General features: G+C 46.4%; 1 protein-coding gene across 1 annotated transcript in view; it reads right to left on the bottom strand.

The window, feature by feature from the left end:
* The window catches only part of NPAS2 (neuronal PAS domain protein 2), a 165398-nt gene extending 151876 nt beyond the window's left edge, over positions 1 to 13522 (bottom strand). Inside the window, exons 1-3 of the mRNA XM_044262218.1 lie at positions 13401 to 13522; positions 12266 to 12812; positions 11790 to 11971 (exon numbers count right to left, since the gene is read on the bottom strand). Of these exons, the coding sequence (XP_044118153.1) occupies positions 11790 to 11971; positions 12266 to 12812; positions 13401 to 13522 (851 nt within the window). The remainder of the gene's footprint in view (positions 1 to 11789; positions 11972 to 12265; positions 12813 to 13400) is intronic.
* Positions 13523 to 24151: the final 10629 nt, after the last annotated feature.

Here is a 24151-nt window from a genome sequence, read left to right as displayed (position 1 = left end):
TGGCATTTATTGGTGGAAATGGTGGTGTGTGGGGAGTCTGAGGGAAGAGCTAGTCCCAGCAGCGAGTGATAAAAATAGCACCACTACTTTTCGCTGTAATGGACATTCTCTCCCCTTGTTTTTCACTGTTTAGTATTAACACCTCCCTTTGGCAGATGAAGAGACTCAGTTTTGGGGGGTCTATAACTTGCCAAGGTCACTTGGCCATGGTGACCATGGCAGGGAGCCAAGGCTTCCTGCTCCAGGCCACAAGCTGTCTTCATCAAGCCATTTAAGATGCTGCCTGCCCCTATGGGGACGGCCACTCACACACTGTGCTTTAAGGTCAGGTCATGGGTCAACGCTGCCACTGCCGTGGAAGAGGCTGTTTTTATAGGTAGCTCGTATAAACAATATATACAAGAGCTGTCAAACACAAGCTGCTGGAAAACACAAACAGACCCTCAAGTAAGTTCATCCTAATGCACAAACATCAGCACAGACAGGAATGAGACTCTGCAGCTTCACAGAGCTATGTACTTGGAAACACGGCAAGACAGAAACAGGAGACTTCACACAGACGGGTTAAACAGCGGGCCACAAGGAACAGCTAGCTCCCGCCAAACATGGCACAACCTCACAGATACCAGAACACAAAAGGAACTGTTCTTCTTTTAAAATTTTAAATTAAGGGGCACCTGTGTGGCTCAGTAGGTTAAGCCTCTGCCCTCAGCTCAGGTCATGATCTCAGGGTCCTGGGATCGCGCACCGCATCGGGCTCTCTGCTCAGCGGGGAGCCTGCTTCCTTCTCTCTCTCTCTGCCTGCCTCTCTGCCTACCTGTGACCTCTGTCTGTCAAATAAATAAATAAAATCTAAAAAAAAAAAAAAACACTAAAAATATTTTTTTTAATTAAAAAAATTTTTTTAATTAAAATTTAAAATTTTTAAAATTGGGGTGCCTATGTGGCTCAGTGGGTTAAAACCTCTGCCTTCGGCTCAGGTCATGATCTCAGGGTCATGGGATCAAGCCCCACATCAGGCTCTCTGCTCAGCAGGAAGTCTGCTTCCTTTCCTCTCTCTCTCTCTCTCTCTCTCTGCCTGCCTCTCTGCCTACTTGTGATCTCTGCTAAATAAATAAATAAAATCTTAAAAAAAATTTTTTTAATTTTTAAAATTCAAATTTAAAAATTTTTTTAAATCTTAAGATTAAAAATTAAGCATGATCTCAGGGTACCCTGCTCAGCAGACAGTCTGCTTCTTCCTTTCCCTCTCCTCTCTGCTTGTGCTCTTTCTCACACACACACTCTCTATCTCAAATAAATAAACAAAATCTTTTAACAAAATTAAAATAAATAAAAATTGAAGCACAATGTCTCCTTCATTAGGCACCGCCACTCTCTCCTGGGTCTTTGCCCGCAAGGGGCCAGTGCAGGTCTCTGCAACAGGTTAGCTAAAACAGTCCTGTTGTAGGCTTAGAGACTGCCACTAGCCCACTCACTGGGAGATAAAAGAGAGAAGAAACCCACTGGACAGTTGGAAGGGTCACAGATTCCTCCTGCCGCATCACTCCACATGCCCCAGAGAGCAAGAGTCCATATGCGTCGGGACGCTTGGGTGGCGCAGTTGGTTGGACGACTGCCTCCGGCTCAGGGCGTGATCCTGGAGTCCCGGGATCGAGTCCCACATCAGGCTCCCAGCTCCATGGGGAGTCTGCTTCGCTCTCTGACCTTCTCCTCGCTCATTCTCTCTCTCACTGTCTCTCTCTCTCTCAAATAAATAAAATAAAATCTTTAAAAAAAAAAAAAAAAAAAGAGTCCATATGCGTGTGGCACAAATGGGAGCCAGCCCCACCCCATCTCCGGCCACTCAGCACAGCTATTTTGGAGGCACACTGGGACACTGGGGAATGAATGGCGCCCCCAGAGCTGTGTGGCCCCTGCAGCGGGGCCCTGGTTGAGGAGGAGCAAACAACTGTCAGGACAGAAACAGCCAGGAAACCTCCCAGGTGAGTGTCTGGAGCAGGTTTCTAGAGAACTCACGGGCCAGGGTCCCGGAGGAGCTGTCCCCAAGTGGGGAGGCAGACCCAAGATGCTCTGAGGCCCTGTGGAGGGAGCGGGGCACCATCCCATTTCCTTAGACACTGTTGAGTGGGTCCCATCTGTCGTGGGGCAGCCCGGAACAGGTATGGTGTGTACCTGTACACACACCTGGGCGCCAGCCCCACAGGAGGTGCCAGGAGTACTGGGCGGGGGGCAGGGGGGCGGAGCTCACAGCCCCGGCCCAAGCCCAGCCTGGCTCTGAGAATAACACACACACATATGGACAGGAGCAGTGATTCTCGTGGCTGTGTCCAAGTAAGAGTGGACCGACAGAGAGTGGCAGCTGGGGCCCCTGCCAGGCCAGCCCCTGTGGCTCCCTCGAGAGCAGGCGAGGGACGCAGGGCGCCAGGAGCTAAAAGCCGGGTTGCTTGGCGGGGGTGGTGGTGAATGACAGCAAAGAAAGGGGAAGAACAGGATGTATAATACAGAGGAGGGGGCTGCTTTCATCAAGGCCGAGTAATAACTCTAAATCGAGGGGTTCTGTGCTTCCCCAGATATAATCTCCCAAACTGGTGGCTTTCCTGATCAGACAAAAGTAAAGAAGCCCAAGGGTTTCCTATGAGCTGTATCTCCCCTGCACCCCACCTGCAAACACCCAGTTCCAGCTCCTTTGGTTGGTAAACCTGGTGGGTGGCCGTGAGCCATCAATTCCAGAAATGTTTCTGTGACAAGTGTGGCAAGTGTGACAAGTGCTCCCATGATCTCAGGACCAGGTGGAACAAGGCCACCTAACCACTCAGGATAGAGACGGAGGCCAGGAGCGGAAGAGTTGTGGGAAAATCCCGGAAACAGCTCTGAAACAAGGAGCTTCCTTACCTGCAATGAAATCAGTTTGTCCTGAGGCATAAATCCAAGGGCTACATGTGATTAGAAACAAAATCAAGTTCCCTAACTTGAGAGATCATAAAGCCTCTTCAAAACCACCATGCAACTCTGTTGTGCCTGCATCTCTCCAACAATCGCTGTGAAGGGAAAGGGAGGAGAAGCCATAAAAATAAAATTCTCCTTGACCATGAAAGCCTTGGTGAGCTCAACAGCCATCTCTGTTTTGGCTCCTGAGATGAACTGAGAGGCCAGAACTACACAGCGAACGTTCTGGGTAACATTCCTTGTGAAACGCCTGCCCTCACTCCAAACACACACACACACACACACACACACACACACACTCACTCTCTCTCTCTCTCTCTACCACCACCACCACCACCCCAAACCTGGGGTTTTAAAGTTTTCCTCAGTTTCATTAGATCGTGGTCTTCAGAAGAGCAGGCATCTTATGCAGTGACTGCAAGCCATGTCTTTCATAGACAGCACAGAGGAAAGTGTTGATGGGGCAACCTCCTGTCCCCACCCACCTCCTCGGAACCACTTCGCCAGCTCCCCCTGCCCCCACTGTGTCAGCAGGCAGCCCTAGCACACACCCTGCGATGTGTACTCCTATCATGCTGCCTGATGGTAAAGCTAACTTGACCTGCTATCAGTGGCCAGGAAGGATTCAGCATTTTCCAAACACCCTTTAACCTTACAAAACGGAACAGCAGAAAATCGGTTATCTAGTTCTAGACCGGAAAAAAAATAATGGGCTTTTCTAAGCACTAACAACAAATCTGAATTTCACTGCAATGGGCTTCTAGTGAAACTACCCCAAGAGGACTGTAGGCCCACAGAGAGGACCAAAGATCAGGCCCCAGACTGGAAATGGAATTATCCCATTCCCACGAACTTCCTGGAAACATTAGATTTCCTTCTCTGAATTGCAAAGACTACAACAAACTCACATGTCAGCTATGTGTCAGGCAATGCACAAAGTATTTTTTTTTAAAGATCATATTATTTATTTTTTAAAAGATTTTGTTGGGGCACCTGGGTGGCTCAGTGGTTTAAAGCCTCTGCTTTCAGCTCAGGTCATGATCCCAGGGACCTGGGATCGAGTCCCACATCGGGTTCTCTGCCCAGCAGGGAGCCTGCTTCCTCCTCTCGCTCTCTCTGCCTGCCTCTCTGCCTACTTGTGATCTCTGTCAAATAAGTAAATTAAAAAAATTTCTTTAAAATATTTTGTTTATTTATTCGAGACAGAGAGAGAAAGAGAAAGAGCACGCACAAGCCAGAAGGGGAGGGAGAAGCAGGCTCCCCACTGAGCAGGGAGCCTGATACAGGACTCGATCCTAAGACTCTGGGATCATGACCTGAGCTGAAGGCAGTGGCTTAACTGACTGAGCCACCCAGGTGCCCCGAAAGATTTATTTATTTTAGAGAGAGAAAGAGAGAAAGCATGAGCTGGAGGGGCAGAGGGAAAGAGAATCTTAAGAGGACTTCCTGCTGAGCCCAGAGCCTGATGCAGGGCTCGATCTCACCACCCTGAGATCACAGCCTGAGCTGAAACCAAGAGTTGGATGCTTAACCAGCTTTGCCACCCAAGCACCCCTCACCAAGTATTTAAGTGACTCCTGTATATTCAGAGAATATATAGAGAATACTGTAAACCCTACAAGTCCCAGAAAGAGTAAAGCTTCTTAGAAACGGTTGGGGCAGCCTATTGTGTGACTGGATGAGAAGAGTGGAAGGCCATGTCCTCAGAGTTTTCTTACAAACAGATCACTGAAGTGGTATGTCTCCTAATACCATTTTCAGGACTCTTTTGAGATAATTGCAAGGTTGATGATGTCTGCTTAGTTTTCCAATATTCTCAACTTCAAATATTCTCTCTTGTGTCTTCACAAACCACTGAACACTCCAAAAATGATTATCATGAACTACCATGTAGCCATTAAAACTATGTTTACCTAGAATATTTAATGACATGGGGAAATGCCTATGTTCAGATTAAGGAGAAAACCAGAACAGAAAACTATAAATGGTGTGACATCGTGTGAAAATGCATAAAAGAGATTCAGGAGACTTGGGTGGGTGGGAAGGGGCACGGACACAGTGGTCAGAGTCATCCATTTCGCAGCATCTAGCCATCCAACAGATATGCCCCTTTACTCAGGAACCCCCTCCTAGTAATCCCTGACTTAGAAGAATCTGGACTGTACCCGGCGATATACAGATAAAGAAGCTGAGACAACATAGATTATAATAGTAAGAACTGGAAACAGCACAATAGATGTTTAAAGTGGGTTAAATAAATTATACTTCCGAGTATGACTACATAGTCTTTAAAAAGAATGAAGTAGCTATAAGAAATAACCCTGAAAAAAGTCGCTATGTAAAATGCATGGTATAAGTTCTGTTAGTTTAAAAAGAAAACGTACATATATGGGTATATATGTAAATGCGCGGGAAAAAGACTAGCGGACTACACCCTGACGGTTCATCTCCTGAAAAGCGTGGAGAGCTATAGGGTGTGTCGGTTAGGATGCTTTTGGCTACAGTGAACACAAAGCTAACCTAACCTGCTATCAGTGGCCGGGAAGGATTCAGGATCTCCCAAACATCCCAAAGCAGAGACTCTTTGCGGGCTAATTCGGAAGATCAAGGGCACTGTGGAGGCCAATTCTTCACCTTCGCATTCTCTGGCAGGCCAGCTGGGACCTGGGCTAGCCTGCTCTGGTGGCTGAGGGCTGCCCCACTTACAGTCACTGTGTGGCCAGAAGAAAAGGGCTGCTTCCCCCTCTCATCTCATTGGAAGGACCAGGGAAGCTTCCCAGTGACCCACCCTCATGCTTTATTGGCCAAGATAAAGTGCACATGCTCACGCTGAGCCAATCACTGGCAAGGATAGCAGCCCCCCCCCCCAGCCTTGGTCAATCAGGATTTACCCCTGAGACATGTGGGGGAGCATGGTAGATACTGCACCCAAACGAATGAGGTTTCTGCCAGGCACAAAAAGGGAACAACTCTTGTAGGGACAGACTGTGAAGGGGAGATTTTTACTAGAGGTGGTCCTAGATTATTTAAACTTTTATGAGATTACCTATATTTAAATTTATTTATTTATTTTCTTTGAGAAGGGGAGCATGGCGGGGGGGGGGGGTGTGTGTGTGGAGGGCCAGATGGAAAGGGAGAAACAGAATCCCTGCTGAGCTGAGCCAACTTGGGGCTCAGTGGGATCCCAGGACCCCGAGGTCATGACCTGAGCAGAAGTCAGTTGCTTTACTGACTGAGCCAGCCAAGTACCCTGAGATTATATTATATTTTTAAAAAATCTAACATTTAAAAAAAAAATGAATGCATTGATCTAAGACCAAAAGGAAATTCACTTTGAGACTGCAGGTGATCTTCACTTTTTTCCAAAAAATTACATATACTTTTATAACAGAAATATAATAATTTAAAAGATGTTCTCCTGTTCCCCGTAGGGGCCCAAATATCCTTTGTGAAATTGTGCAGTGCTGTTTTTTGGTTTGGGAGAGGGAAGAATGAGGCTGCTCAGCTCTGTCATTTGCCTTTCTTTAGATGGGCTTGAGTCTACTAGATGTCTGGATGACTCTCAAAGACCCAGGAACAAAATCTTCCCCCGGCCTTCTGCAAGGCAGCTGTCCACAAAGCTGGGTCCCTGGCTTCCCCACTTCTCGCCCTCTGGCCCTGCCACTGCTCTGACCTCCATTCTGGGTGCTCTCATGCTTGCTGCCCTCTTTCCCTCCCTTGTTGCCCCTCCACTTCCCAAGGACTGCCTGCCTTGGCTCCAATCTTTCCTCTACTTTTCCTTCCCCCACATATCAAACAGCCCTTGGCATTCCCTTACAACTTTGGTTTTCAAGGTTTATTTTAGGCAGGGAGGCATGGAGTGGGAATGATAGCAGTAAAATCTCCTTTGCAAATAATAAATGGAACTCTAATATGTGTGTGTGTGTATATTTCATATCTCTACATATCTAATATCTATATCTAGCATATACACATACATATGTATATATATGTGTGTGTTTGTGTGCATATATACACACACACGGAAGTAGAGCAAAGCTGAAATATTTTGAGGGTCATCCAGATTCCCAGATTAACCCTCCTAAGATCAGGATGACAGAGACCACTGCCTTAGAACATCCATCTTTCCCAGACGTCAAGAGGAAACAATCAGCTCAGAGCATAAAGTATAAAAAGTCTGCCTGATGAATTCTGACACACCCTGCACTAATTTCAGGTAACTCATCAAACTGAAAAGGATTGGCTGATCGCTTAATCCTTTCTTAAAAGTGCCTTGCCAGGGAAGGCACTAATGCCCCTCAAAGAGGAAAGGTAATTGCCCTTCCCTCTGAACCATATTTTGAAGGAGGAACATCAGTTGGTCTTTTTTTTTTTTTAATTTATTTGAGATAGAGAGAAAATGAACACAAGCAGGGATAGGGGGTGGGGGGCAGGGCCCAGAGGTAGAGGAAGAGCTGAACAGGGAGCCTGGCTGAGCAGGGAGCCTGATGAGGGGATCGACCCCAGGACCCTGGGATCATGACCCAAGTGGAAGGACGACACTTAACCAACTGAGCCATCTAGTGCCACCGCCCCCCACCTGTTGGTCTTGATCAACACAGCCTCCGGTAAATTTACTGCTAGAAGGGTATCACCACAGCTAACCAGAAGCCAGGGCTCTGCAGAAGAAGAGTGGAGATGTGCATGCTCTGGAAAATTCCGTTTTGTACCTGATGAACTTCCATAGCTGCCTACCCTCCAGGCCTAGCCTGGTTCTCTGCTGCTCATGCTGGGTTTGTTGGTTAAAAAAATTGAATCTCTAATTGGTGAGCTATGTGGAGAATATTTTAGGAATCTCTTCTTCCTCTTGCCTACCAGCCCCCTCTTCCTCATGGACAAGAATACAATCACTTTTGTTATGCCTAGCATGTGTCCTTTACTGGTAATCCTTCCAACGTGACAGGGAAGCAATATTACCACTATTTTTCTGACCAAGACACTGAGGGTCAGAGAGGTTAAAAAAGTTGCTCCAAGTCACACAGTAGCTGAGCAGGGTACCTGTAGCTAGCTACCTCAAGTCTAACTGATTTCAAGATCTGCATTTTATTTTCTGCCAGATCACAAAGCTTTCCATTCAAAGATGACTCATTAGAGGTCAAGGTCAGCAATGTGGAAGCCCTACCAGAAAATCTCCTTTCCTGGGCCCTTCTCTGGTCCAGGACCTCATTTTCAGTCTAGAAAGAATCTTTCTCTCTTTATTATCTCATCAGCTCTTTGGAGGCAGAGAGGACCCATGTTCTTTATTTTTCTATCACCTGGGCACTCAGTAAACATAGGCTGAATTAGATTAACGTGTGTTCCAGAACTTTGCTGGTGTTTCACAACATCAGGAGCACATGGTAGCTTGTGAGAAATGCAGAATCTTGGGTCCCAACCCGGACGTGCTGAGCCAGCATGTACATTTAACAAGATCCCCAGGAAATCACATGCACTGTGAAGTTTGAGGCATGACGTTTGGCACCTTCCACCTGCTTTAACACACTGTTTTTCTCCCACCAGTGTATAAGTGAAGCTCTTCCCTTTCTATTCTGCATCACCAGATGGAAAACACATTGTTTTATGACCCACAGAAGTTCAGGTAATCTTTGAGGGAACTTTACCTAAGAGAGGGCACTTCACTTACAAAGCCAAGTTGTCCCCAATGTCAGAATTCAGCAGGCCAGTAGTGCCTTAGCTAATGACTGCATTTAGAAATTCTTTTTAACAAAGGTCCACATTTAATAAGTGCTTATTTAGTGTTCCATGGTACTATTAATCATCAGATTTAAACTTGAGTTACTCATAGTTAAGTACTCCATTAGCATTCACAAGTTTCTAACCTTTAGATAACTCTCATCAACAATTCAGCTCATTTCCTACACCTCTTTATTGAGCATCTATTATGAACAAGGCCTTGTAGGGATGAGACGTGGTGGGGAATATGAATGGGGCAGTTCCTGACCTCCCATCTTTGCTACAAATAGAATGAACATCAGGAACATGCTAATTAAACATTTGTGTAAGCAAATAATGCATCAAGTATCATTTCCACTATTTAAATGTGAAACTCAATTAGATGCTTCTATGATGCAGCCAATTAAACCGTTGGCGTAAAGCAGCCAAGAATACTGAGTCACTGGGCTATTTTCAACACCTTGTAATTTGACCTCTCATGGGAAAGAAATGTCACCGCTTACATGGGATCAGCATGGGACAATCAGTGTCCTGATCACAATGGAAAAACTGACTTTTTCATGTGAAGAACAAGATACCTATGTGTTTGAAAAATTAGGAAAAAGAACTTAGCCCTTTGGGTTCTTAAGGGTCAAAAGCAAGACTTCAAAAAATTTAACATATTCAGATGATTATATAAAAAGTATATGCATGCAGTATTATTTTAATCTGAACAAATCACTAATTTTGAATTTGTAACCAGAAATCAAGGGGCAGGATAAAGAGCCAGCTATAAAAATCACCAAGACTTAAGAGAGACGGCTCAAAAAATAAGATAAATTCAACTTAATAATGATGTACATCATATGATGTGCATCTTTTTTTTAAAAAACCATTTTCATTATTTTTACCATTTTCATTATTTTTATCATTTTCATTATTAAACACCCAGAAACAGTAAAAAGGACCCAAACTCTTAAAAGACCAAATGTGCTTTTATAAAAACAATCGTTATTTTCTACATAAAGATTAATTCTTTAGTCATCATCTGAACATTCTCATCATATCAGGGAATTTTTTTTTCATCATACTAATTAATAAAGCCTCCCTTGGTTCTTTTCTTGGCACATTTAACTCTTTAGGGGGTAACGTTTTATTAATAACATATTTCCTCCAGAATGAAGTCCCTTCTCTCACCTCCCCAGGAGTCATTTGGGGGAATAGTAAGAATAAAACCAATTCTATGGTCACGCACAGTGGGACAAATCAGCAAATAAATAGAGACATCGATTTCCCAGAAGAAAATGGCTAAAAGCAGCACATTTACAATTCTTCTACGCCACAATCCCCATCTCTCTGGGAGATGGAAGACAAGTATTGAATGTCTTTATGTTGCACACTTTATTTCTAACTAAATGTTTAAGAAGACTGCTGAGAAATGCCAATACTTCTACAGGTCCTGGTTTAGCTGCACAATGAAACAGATTTTAAAAATGTATTATTTTTTGCTTTTGCCCCAAAATAGTGGTCCCAGTCAGAATAATACCTTTAAACATGATATTTATTGGGGGGGGGGTATTAATTTGGGGAATTTTTAAAAAGATTTTATTTTGAGAGAGAAAGAAGAAACAGAGCAGGGGGAGGGAGAGGAAGAAGCAGACCCCCTGCTGAGCAGGGAGCCCAACACGGGGCTCAATCCCAGGACCCCGAGATCATGACCTGAGTTGAAGGCAAATGCTTAAGTGACTGAGCCACACGGAGGCCCCCATCTTATGGGTTATTTTTTGCCAGACTTTCCCTTTAAGGAAATCTTTGTAACAGAAAGACCTAGTAGTTGCCTTTGAATTTCTAACTGTCACTTCCCACCTAAGAAGGGCAGCTCTGCTTTAATGCAAGCCATAATTAGTTGGTCAATTCACTAGTCAGGTACTAAGTCAGTGTTAGATAGAGGTGTGGACAGAGCTACACCTTGCCAGGAACAGCTTTCCAGCTAATTATCTGGAAAGTCCAAACAGGGAAAACCCTATTAAGGAAAAGGAGGTTTGGGTTCTAAATGATCACACAGTTCGCTAATTGAGTTAATAACTACTCAAATATTTTATCTGTAAAGAAACAGGCCAGCCAATTTAATGAATTTGGGGCAGGATAATAAAGCAGCAGGTACCAACGACAAACAGGTGGGGTTTTCCCCTCTCAGACCCCCTCCTGAACACCTGTTGAATCCCGGGTCTTTTAACTTTCTGAACTAAAGCTTCCCGGATACAACCGTGGTAGTTTTTAGACTTTCTGGAAGTGCGTGTGTATTTTTAAGGTTTCCATCTTGCTTAATCTACAAAACTGGTTACTAATTATTTATGAATCACAGGGCTGAAAACAAACTTTCTTACCTTGAGCAGTTAAGGAGTGGCAGGCAGAGGAGCGGGGTTAGTTTTTAATTTAGCCCCCTGGCACCTGTCCCTACCCCCTGGTAAACGACCCCGCGCAGCTCTATAGAAAGGCCAAAGGTGCGCCTCCCTCCTCCGCCCGGGGAGGGGGCACACCTCCTATCAAAACAACACGCAGGCATCCAACCTGGGGAGCGGTGGCAAGGCGAAGCGAAGAGCCAGGCTAGGCGCTCTCTGAACGTTCAGGGGGCAGACTGGGTACCCAGTCGGGCCCGGAACCAAATCCGACCTAGGGACCCGGAGAGATCGCGGGCCCGGGGCGCGCACGCCGCACTCCCTAGGGCTCCCCGGCTCCCCACTCTTCGCGAAGGAAAGCGGTTGGGGCTCAGAGAGGCTACAGGGCAACCCTCCAGGCTGCTATCTGGACACGGCCTCTATCCACCCGACGGTACCCTCTGATCTCCCCCTGATCTGATCTCGGGGTGCCTCGCTCTCCGCTTCCTACGGCGAGACGCACACGGAGCACACCAACCCGGCAGCCGCTGCAGTCCCGCAAGACGCAGCGTCCCGGGCGCCGGGACCCGGGGTGGGGATGAGGCCACACCATCCTGCGCCCCTGACCCCCGCACCGCGCAGCCCCGTGCCTGAACGCCCCTTTCGGCCCCGCGCGTCCACAGCGTCGGCTAGCAGGTGACCGAGTCCCGCGCCCCAGCGCGCACGGACTCCCACCCCGGGCCCCCCGCATTCCCGGGCGCGGCCCCTTACCTTGTAACTGGCCGGGACGACCCCGCGGGGCCGGGCGCTGACTGGGCCGGGGAGACGCGCCTCCCGCCGCCGCCGCCGCCGCCGCTGGGAGCCGAGGCGGCGAGCGGGCGCGGCGAGCTCCTCCCGGGCGGCGGCGGGAGGCGCTGCTCTCGCTGCCGCCGCCGCCGCCGCCGCCACCGCGGCTGCGGATCTCCGAGCTACGCGGCCGCTGCTTCCCGGCCGCCGCCGCGCGGGTCCCTCCGCTCCTGCGGGAGGCCGGCTGCTCGCGCGGCAAACTCTTCCGCACGCAAAGCCGGCGGGGAGAGCCGCGGTCTCTTCCTCCTCCCCCTCCCTCCTCCCTCCTCCCACCTCTTGCCTCCTCCTCCTCCCTCGCCTCCTCCTCCTTCCCTCCGCTCCGGCTGCCGGGTCTCTTCTGGTCGCGCGCCGGGCCTTGGCCCCAGCCCAGCCGGGGACTCGCATCCTGAGACCCCCCGGACCCCTAGTTCATCTGGGCGGCGCAGATACCCGCGCGCCCGAGGCCGCCGCCGCCTCTGCTGGGCTGCCAGGGACGCGCGGCGGAGTCCGGCCTGGGGCGCGGGGTCGGGACTAGGCGCGGGGTTGGGGTGTGTGTGCTTAGAGGTAAACTGGCTGAGAGGGGAGGTAGGCGGACACAGGGCTGCCAGCTGAAGTCCGGTGAAAGTTGTCGCCGGGGGTGGTAAGGAATCTTCCTCCCCTGCTTTGTGCAGACACCCTCGCCGTGCCCGCCGCCACCCCGCTGTCCCGTGCGTTGGGGGGAGAGGGGGACGAGCGCACGACTCTCGTCCCCTCCACGCCGTCCTAGCGGGGCGGGTCTGAGCGTGGAGCCAGAGGCCAGGCTCTGGGCGAGTCTCTACGATAGGACCACCGTGATTTCTCAATGAGCGGTGGCGGTCGGACGGGGAGGGAGGGGGCAGTTGGGACACTGGGGTTGGGGGAGAAAGCTGGAGAGCGCTGTTCCGGGGAGGACCGCGGCCCCTGCCGGGGAGGAATAATCGGTGTTGCTTCCTAGGCGAACATAGCCCGTCCGGAAAATGGGTCAAGGATAGAAAGGAACGGGCTATTTGACCCCCCGCCACCCCACATACACACCCAGGCAGAAGCATGTGGGGTTGGGGGCTGAAGCCAGGAGCGCGCCCTCCGAGCTCTGGTCTGCCTCTCCTTCCCCTCCCCTGCTGCCCTCCTCTCTTGCACCAGTGCAGGAAATGTTCCACTGACCTACATATTTTTCCAAACATACGTGACCTTTTTTTTTCCCCCTCTGTGGGAGGAGACAGGCGAGAATCCAAGAAAAGGAGAAGCTGGAGCGGCGCGCGCGCGAGCAAACAGGGAGGCTTTCACCAAGGCTCCCGCAGCAAACACCAAACCAAGACAGATGGACAGAAATAGTCCTCGGGAGCCAGGAGCCCTGGTTTGATACTCTGCGGGGCTCCGAGACAGCGGCGAGTGAAAAGGGGAGCTTCTGTGTCCCGCAACAGTGACCAGGTTCCCCTGGGCTCACCGGCCTCCCTCTACCGCGTGGAGGCGCCTGGGGAGAAGCCCAAAGGAGGGGAGAGATCCCCTACCCCCGGGAGGTCACCTCTTCCCTAACATCACCTAAGTACAGCCCCTGGCATGATATGCACCCAGCAGCCTTTCTCAGATGTCCCTCCGTCCCTCGCATATTCCAGCAAGTAGCCCTGGAAAGGAAGGCGACCCGGCCAGTCTTTTTCTATCATATTCGGCTTTGTGGCCAGAATGAATCTACTAGGGCACTTCCTCTGAACACCAGTAGGGCCACTGAGCTGGGGTTCACTGCCCACTCAGTTCCACGGCCCTTGCACAAGTTCAAGACAGGCCCTCTCCCGCGCAGACCAGACCAACAGCGCCTTATTTGGGCATGCAACCCCACACCGTCAATTAGATCAAAACGCTCACACAGAGCTCTTTTTTCCCCCCTTGTAAAGTAGGTCATTCTCTTTATTTCCCACTTGTATTATTTTTGTCTAATTCTCCTCCTGAAAAATAATCAGCTGCAAGGAACTTTGAGCATCCTAAGAAAGCCGTTATTCTTAGGCTTGCTTCTGACTTGGAGGGCTTTTCAAAGAGGAGGAGGCATTTGGCACATTATGGTTTTAAAGTCCCTCCCTTTCCAAAAGGAAAAAAAAAATTTTTTTTTTTTTGCTTTGTTTTTCTTCAGGCAAGTAGGTTTTGTCCTGCCCTTAAAGCATGGTCCTAATACCTACTAAAAGTTAAAGTTATGTGCTTTTAACCTGAGTCACCTCCCTACCTTTCCTGCTTTGAAAGAGATTCCAACTCCTTCCTCCTCCCTTTTGGGAGCTAGTTGAACAATCCTTAAATGATCTTTTAGGAAACAAATGACCTACAGTAATGATGCATCAAATAATTCTGCAGTGCAACAAATGTTTTTGTTACTGTTTTTACCTACTGCCTAGTAGGATATCCTACCAAATGTGTGATTTCTATCTCTTAATAATGGAGATTATGTATATATAGTTGATGCTCTCACTCCAGACTCCATCTAATCTCCTAGTGTTAATCCTACTGGGTAGGACATCTGTCTGACCAGAATGGGAAGTGGAGTCAGCAGCACAGAACCCAGTCAGGACTAGAGCACAAGCAGGGTCCTCAGAACATTGTGCCTTTCCCCCAAAATGTAGAGTCAAAGAGGAAAGTTGACCTTCTGTTCATTCTACACATTTGACAGTTCAGTTCCTTTTATTGGCATTTGTTGACACCTTCCATGAGTCAGGCTGGGCTTGGCCTCTGAGGGATCAGTAATTTCTATACAAGAAGGATTTACAGGGTAAAGACAAGATAAAGATGAGGCCAAATAGGGCTAGTGGCAGAAAACAAAATGACATGTGAGTTCAAAGGAAGGAATCAGGGTGGGCTTCTTGGAGGAGGTGTCATTGATGCTAGGATTTTTTTACCAACTAGATAACAAAGTCAAAATAGATCATAATCTACACATTACTCAAAATGGGCAGCATGGAACAAAAGAACCATTTCAAAATTACTTTGCCAGTTTGGGGAAATCCTCAAGTCTCATGTAGTTGGTCTTTTAAAAGAACACGGGTTTATTCATTGAATGCTGCAATAGAGTATCCAGGAACCTCAGATATTTTTCAAAGAATCAAAACTTATGGAGGAGAGGGTCTATTTTTTCATTGCAATTATATCAATCTTTGAAGATCAGTGAAACAATTCAGTTTTTGCAATCTAACTGGAAGGTTCTTTCCCATCATAAAAGTTGAATCTGTGGCCTATCCTAATTTAAAACGTTTATCCAATTAAATTCTCAAAATACATACACTATAGGTGTCCATATGTGCTGCTACATACAGGCAAGAATGTGTGGGCTATTCCAATAATTACAGCACTAACTCAAGGCTTGGGACCCACGTTAGGTATGCACAGTCAGTAGGCAACAAGGTAGACAACAAAGGTAGGGCTCTACCCTTTAGGGTAGACAACAAGGCCAGGGCTCTTTGCCAGATGACATCATCACAGTTTTTCTGAATAATCATAAGATAGAGGGCCTTTTTAAAATTTTTTTCTTTATTTTTTTTAAAGATTTTATGTATTTATTTATTTGTCAGAGAGAACTCAAGTAGGCAGAGAGGCAGGCAGAGGCAGAGAGAGAAGAAGGCTCCTTGCTGAGCAAGGAGCCCGATGCGGGACTCGATCCCAGGACCCAGGGATCAGGACCTGAGCCGAAGGCAGCGGCCTAAGCAACTGAGCCACCCAGGTGTCCCAGGCCTTTTTTCCTTTTTAAAATGAGTGTCCAGAAACCCCTTTATGTATTCTGAACTCTGAGTAGCAGTTTTCACTTTCCAATGAAGAAGAAAAACAAAACACAATACCAGGCATCATTAGGTAGGGTAATGTCATGTTAGGGAAGAGCAGGGCTGCCACGGAGACAGAAGGCCAAGTGGGGTCACTATGAAGACGAAGAAGAGACCTCAGAGCTCAGTAACCAGAGACCGAATGACTTAGAGGCCAGGACTTCTGGGCACTTATAGAAGGAAGATTCCAGAATGTCTACCTTGTGATTGAAATAATCAAGGTGAGAATTTGAACACTTTGGTTCTGCAGAAGCTTTGCAGGGTGAAAGTGCAGGGTGGTGACTCGTTCCTGCAGCAGGCTCTCCTGCGGGCCCCAAGGATGCTACCTGCAGACAATCAAGGCCTTGTGCAGCCCGCCTGGTAAGGTCAAGACTTGGCACCTGCACCTATTAGATCATGTGGTTGGCAAACCCAAGAATGCAGTAAGATTTCCTTACAACGCTGGTGTGGAGGACCCAGGGAGGAAATGTGGGCTGGAACAGTCTGGAGGTGACAAAGCCCCAAAGCCTCAGCCAGTTCCCACCAGTTAATTGCACTGCCTTTGGGGACCACAGGAGGAAATGTTATACACATATGTGCCTGCAAACACATGACACACACCCATACACCCCCCAAAAAGATGCGGCAAGACTACTGGCAGTATGGACACCTGAGAATAATCTTTCCTTATAGTTAAGCCCTTTGAGGAAGTCCCTTCGTGTACATTTTCTCTAATAATAAATTTGGGTTTTAGGTACTATTTCTTTCTCTTCTAAAGAGAATCTTTAAAAAAAATAGCCTTAATTTTTTAGAGTAGGTTTAGGTTTACAACAAAATTGATCAGAACGTACCAAGTTTGAATATTTTTCCCAACTCCCTCTCCCAACAGAGTGGGACATTTGTTACAGTCACTGAACCCACAGTGGCACATCATTAGCACCCGAAGTCCATAGTTTACATCAAGGTTCACTCTTGGGGTTGTACACTCAGTGGGTTTGGACAAAGGTATAATGACTTGTGTCTACCATTATGGTTTCATACAGAAGAGTATGATTCACTGCCCTAAAAATCCTCTTGTACTCCACCTGTTCATCCTTCTCTCCCCACTAACCCCTGACAGTTACTAATCTTTTCACTGTCTCCATAGTTTTGCCTTTTCCAGGATGTCATATAATCACATAGTAGGTAGTCTCTTAGACTGGTTTCTTTCACTTAGTAAAGAACAGTTAAGTTTTCTCCATGTCTTTTCATGGCTCAATAGCTCACATCTTTTCAGCACAGAATAACATCCCATTGTCTGCATAAGGTTTTTTAAAACTATATTTTAGCAAGTCAGGTTTGCAGGACTAGACGGTAACATTCATCTAATACTTACATGCCAGGTATTTGCATTACCTCATTTCATCCTCGTAAGGCCCTGTAAAAAGTGATTTATGATTTCCAGGTAACAGATAGGGAGTCTGACTGAGGGAGGCTCAAGGTGACCTCAGTCACTTGGCAAATATGTAGCAGAGCAGGGTCTGATCCTGGCTCAAAGACTGCCAAGCCATGCTCCCTCCCACCCTCTGGAGCCCTCAGCCATGTGTGATGCAGGCACAAAGCTTTTGGAGGCATCATTCACTTTCCGTGAGCTCTTGCTGGGTAAGGAACTGATGGTAAAGCCACATGTGCTACTAGAGCCCGCATGCTTCTTGTCTCCGTTTTCTCTGGCCCTCTCTGTACCCTGGTTATTGATATCTTTATCCCAATCTTGAGGCGGGGCTGGCTTCCAAGTATTCAGAATAGCATTCCAGGACGAAGGATTGGAGTTGGCAAAAGAGCAACTCTCAGTCCTGACAATTCATAGAAGGAAATAATCAGTGGGTCAGTAAGTGTGTTATTGGCATATTGGCAGGCTGCCAAGGGCACTGTTTGGGCTTTGGTGGTAGTGAGGCGGGAGTGTCCTTTTGTAAACATGTGTGATGTTCAAACCAGCTCTAGGCTATGGGTTGGGAAAAGCAGCCAGCTTCTGTGGGGAAAAGAAAAGTTTGGGTGCTGTTCAAGCCTCCCTGTCTTAGCCCACGAGAGGGGGACAAGTGGCCGGTACCTCTGGTCAGCCTTCTGGTTAATGTGGTGGTTGGGGGTGTTAGCCTTTCCCATCGGAACCAGATTGTTTTCTGGGCGCAATACTCAGCTCAAATTGTGAGGACTCCCAGGAAGTATTTAAGCCACTCCACCTTAAACTAACAGCTATCTTGGGTGAGTCTGTGGAATGTGGAGGAATATGGGCCTTCACTGAAGCATGGAGAAAATTGGAATGGAAGAGAGAAGTCTTTTGTGTACAGGGTTCTGGGAGCTGGAGGGAGGGCGGGGTGGAGAGGAAGGTTCCAGGGATGCAAATGTGGGTGAGCTGTAAATGTGCCAGAAGGATGGGAGGGGCTTTTCAGCTCCTGCAATTAGCGGAGAGAGGATTTCAAAGCAATTGTAGAATCAGAGCGAAAGCACACACAGCGTAGAAGAAATCACGTCAGCTCTGTAAGGTGTTTGCTTCTAGCAGCATTCATGAAGGCACAGGCAAGCTGTTGAAACATGCACATCTCCAACAAGTGTGAGGAGCATGCTTTCAGCACAGGGCAGAAAGACAGCTGGGGTGACACTCAAGTGGCCATTGTCTTTAGCTGTTCTCAGCTCATGTCCCATGTAACAATTAAGAAGAGGCGATTTACTGGGTTTACGTGTATCTGTTAGCAAGAGCACATAGACCCTAAATGGGCATTTTCAGTCCGTTTTCCAAAGTGGTTTCCAGTTCTGTCTCATTTTTTTGAATTCTCTGACTTCTGCTTAAATGCCATTTCCATAGCTGTTTCTATACTAACACATACACAACCTACCATGTACCTTTGCCCAGGAAGAACATTTAGTGATATGAAATTCATTACACATAGTTCACTTGAAGTGAAAAGCTAATTATGGAAAAACGTTCTCCAAGGAGCTATTTATAGCCCCCCCCCCAAGAAGGCAGCAGACATCGCATTTCCTGCACGGGCAAGCATTCTTTTATTAGTGTGCTTTGTTGTGAGGTCTTGGTGCTAAAGAAGCTTTTCTTGATGGCTCCAGTGTAACACTGGCATTGACAGTGAACGTGATGCTATAATACAGACAACCTGACTCCTTGGGGGTTTTTTGTGCACATGTGCTGCTACATGTCACTTAAGATTTCTTCCTTTCAAAGCCAATGAGGGGTTGCCCTTCAAGTGAAGGGTGCTTTCATAATGCTGCCTGGGCTTCTCTGTCTTCTTACATTCCAGAAACTAGTAATTAAAGTCACGTTTCCTTTTGATGATACTAGTGAGGTTCAAATGGTGCCCAGAGTCTGTGTCTGGGACTGACTGTGGACCACGGTCTTTATTTATAGCCTTTTCACATGAGAATCGTTGACGCCAGTGGGTGGCATTTTGTTTTCCTGACCCTTAAGCCTTTAGACCAGCAGTTCTCAATGTGTGTTCCTCAGACCCACAGCATTGGCATCCCCAGGAAACGTCGTAGAAAGGGAACTTCTCAAGCCCTACCTGGACCTGCTGAATCAGAAACTCTAGAGATGAGTGCCAGTAAATTGTTAACAGGCCTTTCAGGAGATTCTAGTGTACATAAAGTTTGAGAGCCACTGGTTAAGGCAGTTGGTGATGATACAATTTGGGGATGCTTCCACTTTCGTTCAGTTTGAGCTGGTGTTACTGCTCCTCCCCTGCTGGGTCCTAGGCTGAGAGCAGGCATGCATGAATTTATTTAATCTTTGAAGGCTCCTTCTGAGAGCAGTTTCCTTACTACCCTCTTTGACAAATAATTTTGAGAATGGGGTCCTAGAGGGTTTGGGTTAAGTTACTTGCACAGGCGACGCTGCCTGCCAGAGAGCAGGGTCTGTCTGCTGCCCATACCTGCACTTTGACCACCGTATGCTGCCTGTGGGCACACTCAGCCAAGTGCTCGATAAGAGCTTTAATAAACTCCCTTCCTCAAATATTTTCCCCATTGCCCTTTCCTTTATTTCCTTCTCCTTTTCTCAGTGCCTTCTAGTCCTTCTCCCTCCCTCTTGCTCTCCCTCTCTCCCTCCCCCCGCCCACTTGCCCTGCTCCATGGAAATGAACTGCTGGAAAGTATTATCCTCCTATCTTCTACCTTGTTCTCTTTTAGATCTTCATCAGAGTCCAGTCTGGCCAAGGGTAAATCATGGCATTGAGCCAAAACCTGGTGACTTCAGCTGTTAAGGTGGGTTTGGGAGGCATTGTTTGGATTCAGGGGAGCTACTTGCCTAAGGGAAATGACACTGACCTGGGTCAAAAAGTAGATATTTGTACTCTAACATAAAAATAAAAATATTGGATGAGCGCATGGATGGCAAACATAAAACATTGAGAAAATAGAATTGAGAGCTTATAAATGAGCCCTCACATCAACAGGCAATTGATTTTGAGGAGGATGCCAAGACAATCCAATCGGGAAAGAACAGTCTTTTCAGTAGATGGTACTAAGACAATGGGATAGCAACACACAAAAGGAAGAAGTTGGACCCTTACCTCACACTGTATAAAATATTCACTCAAAACGATCAAATGCATAAAGGTAAAAGTTAAAACTATAAGTCTCTTAGAAGAAAACAGGGAGTAAATCTTCATGATCTTGGATTTGGCAAAAGATTCTTAAATATGACACCAAAAGCACAAGCAACCAAAGGGAGGGAAATAGACTAATTGAGCTTTATCAAAAGTAAAAACTTGTGATGACTCCATCAAGAAAGTGAAAAGACACCCCACAGAATGGGAGAAAATATTTGCAAGGGACTTGTAATATTTGTAAGGGACTCATATCGTATCTAGAATATTAAAGAACTCCTACAATCAATAATAGAAGTTAAGTAACCCAATTTTAAAAAATAGGCAAAGGATCTGAATAGATTCTTCTCCAAAGAAGATAGATGCATGGCCAATAAGTACACAAAAAGATACTCAACATAAGGAGTCATTAAGAAAATACAAATCAAAGCCTCAATGAGATACCACATGACATTCACTAGGTTAGCTAGTATTAAAAAAAAAAAAGCAAAACAGAAAAATGAAAACAACAAGTGTTGGTGAGGATGTGGAGAAATTGGAATTCTTGATACACTGCTGGTAGGTGGGAATGTAAAATGGTGCAGTCACTTTGGAAAACAGACTTGCAGTTCCTTAAAAAAGTTAAAAATAGAGTTATCACTCAATCCAGCAATTCTACTGCTAAGTATATACCCAAGAGAAATGAAAACAAATGTGCACAAAAAACTTGTATTGGAATGTTGATAGTGGCATAACTCATAAGAGCCAAAATTGGGAAGAACACAAATGTCCATCAACTGATGAGCAGACTACACAAAATGTGGCCCGTTCACACAATGGAATATTATTTGGCCATAACAAGGAATGAAGAAGTACTGATACATGCTACAACATGGCTGAACTTCGAAGATGTTATGCTAATGAAAGAAGGCAGTCAGAAAAGACCGATAACTGAAGATTCCATTTATATGAAAGCCCCAAAGAGGCAAATCTATAGAAACAGAAAGTAGATTATAGTTGCCTATGGCAGGGAGGATGGTGGTTTGAGTTGTGATGGATAAAGAGTATAGGGTTTTTTCGAGTAATGAAAATGCTCTAAAATTGGTTGTGGTGATGATTATACAACTCTGGAAATACACTAGAAACTTTTGAATAGTGTACTACAGATGGGTTAATTATATGTGAGTTATGTCTGAATAAAATTAACAAAAAACAAAACAAAACCATTAAGGGTATTATATCCATCCAATTCTTCCCTTTTGGTATCTCATTCATTCATTCAGTATCATGCTTCCTTCCTTCCAGGGCTCTGACCTACCTCCTATCCTTACCATGCCCCTACCCCTTCCTTCTTCCTTCACTTCTTCCTGCTGCCTTATAAGTGAGCAGGTCCCCAAGGTTCTATCTTCAGCCTCTGGCTCAGCCCCTTCTTTCCTGTGCAAATCCCATCCTGCGGTTTTCATTTCAAAGTCTTCCCAATCTTTCTCTCTGGTTCTGACAGCTTCTCCCACCTCTTTTCCACATTTCCAACTGTCCGCTGGTATTTCCATTTGGATGTCTCCAACTTAATTTGTTTAAAACTAATTTGATTTCTCCGTTTTCCTTCTCCCGTTACCCCCAGCTCATTCTCCCATCTCCCTAATCCTATCAAAGCTGCTGCTGTTCTTCCACTTACCTGAGCTTGGTAACTGAACTCTGCGCTGAAATTCTCTCTCTCTTGCATATCTTCCCTTGTCATTCAGTGACTGAATCTTATTGGATCCTTGTTTCCCAATGTTGCTTGCCCTCATGTCTTCCTTCCCATTCCATGGTCTCTCTCTTCTGTATTTCAGCCCTAACTAGGGTTGGTCACTAGCATTCTCACTGGCCAAACCCAAACACAGGATATGACCTGTGGGAGCAGAAGAAGGCAGAGTTGCAACCTAAGGAAGGACTTCACAACTTCCTCCTATGAACCTCATTAAGGAGATTTACAAGAGAGGTGAACAAAAGTAGATGAAACGGCCTGGGAAGAAAGGCTTCCAGTCATTAATGAAACCGGTCATCTTGGGGGAACTGAAACATATGCCCAAGGGGGTGGGTTTAGAGAGCCCACTGACAGGCCTTCACTGAGCCAGCATGCGTTGGTACAGCCAGACCAATGGCTGATGTACGAAAGTATTTCTGTGCTGGTGGTAAAAGCCACTGTCGAGCGTACCCCCACTGTCCTTCACCTCCCTGCTGCTCCCCCATGACTCCCTGAAAGTGATTAGAAACCCTGCTGGTAGCTGCGCTGTCACATGGTTCACATTCTATAACCACCCTGGGCTCGGCTTAGGCGCTTTTCCAGGGGCTGCCAAACCAAATCCATACTCCTTGGCATTCTCAGATCCATATTAATCTGACCCTAACCAAGCTTTCTGGTTGATTTTCCATGACTCCTCCAGTGCATTCCTTGTATGTGACTTATGCTATACCAACATCAAGTTTTTCTTCTGCTTTTCCCTTCCTGCTCTGTGTGCTGAAATCCTTCAGGTTCCCCAAGGCCTTGTTTGTAGGCTACCAGTCCCAAGAAGTTGCCCCGGTACCCTTCTGCCAGAGGCGAGCTTTCCTTCCTCACTGTTATTTGTCATGTTTATGTCTCCCTGCCTCTCTCTTTCTGTGTACATATATGTATCTATATCTGAATATGCATATGTATATTTTATGGATATATCCTTTTATACATATAACTGAATGCATTCTTTCTTCAATTTATATGGCCTGATACCTTAAAGTTAGTGTATCAATTTAAGGTTATTTCCGATGTAGGAACAGAAACCAACTCTGCCTACTCAGCTTGGTCCTCATGCCTTCCCTCTGACTACCACACAGCCTCATGGCTCTGAGTCCAGTCCACCCCATCAGCCAATGGCTCCCAGGTGGGTAATTCCAACCTCATGTACCCCATTTGCCTACTTGACAAAGGGAACTTACTGAGTCCTAACTTAAGCAGTGGGAGAATGGCATCCAACACATGCAAAATTCCCAGCCTTTCCCTATGGCACCTTAGATTTAAATGTCTGGTCTTAAACCTCATGTGCTTTGGGTTGCAAGCTATACTGTGTCTCAGAGTGAAACATTTTATTTAACAGCTTCCTTTAAAAAAAATAATATTGACTGTTCTAGCTTTTCTGAGCCCGTTAGCAAAAAAGACATTTTGGGTATGAGGCAATGAAAAAGAGGGGAATATCAGTGTTCTCTCAGGGACTCCTGAGTGGACCAGAGCTGACATTTTATACCCCAGACATTGAGCTGAGGATTCTAGACTTTGTTCAGCTTCCACACCTTCTTCCAGCATCCTAAGGGGTGGACATATAGCGGGCTGACCTCCTCTGTAGCGCAGTACTCAGTACACAGCCTTGAGTACTACATACATGATTATTGGTTGTGTGCAGGAAATCTGGAGCCTGTTTAAGAACCCTGCTGAGCAAAATAAGCCCATCAGAGAAAGACAATTTTCATATGGTTTCACTCATACGTGAAATACAAGAAATAGTACAGAGGATCATAGGGGAAGGGAAGGAAAACTAAAGGGCAAATCATCATAGAGGGAGACGAACCATGAGAGACTCAACACTGGAAAACACACTGAGGGTTGCGGGAGGGGTGGTGGGTGGGGGGAAGGGGTAACTGGGTGACTAACATTAAGAAGGGAGTGGGATGTGATGAGCATTGAGTGTTAAATGCAACTGATGAATTGTTGAACACTACCTCTAAAACTGATGATGTGCTATATGTTGGCCAACTGAATTTAAATAAATTTAAAAAAAGAACTACTGAGTTCTTACTATGGGCCAGGGGTTACATACATTCTCACTAAACAATCACTGAACAACCTCCCAAGGCACATACCACCCCATTTTGCTAATGAGAACACTGGCTCAGGGAGGCCAAGTGATACACCCAGTGTCATCCCCCGTGTCCGCAGTAC

This window comes from Neovison vison, chromosome 8, assembly GCF_020171115.1.
Source record: "Neovison vison isolate M4711 chromosome 8, ASM_NN_V1, whole genome shotgun sequence".
Taxonomy (NCBI): domain Eukaryota; kingdom Metazoa; phylum Chordata; class Mammalia; order Carnivora; family Mustelidae; genus Neogale; species Neogale vison.
This window is presented reverse-complemented; position numbering and strand designations above follow the sequence as displayed.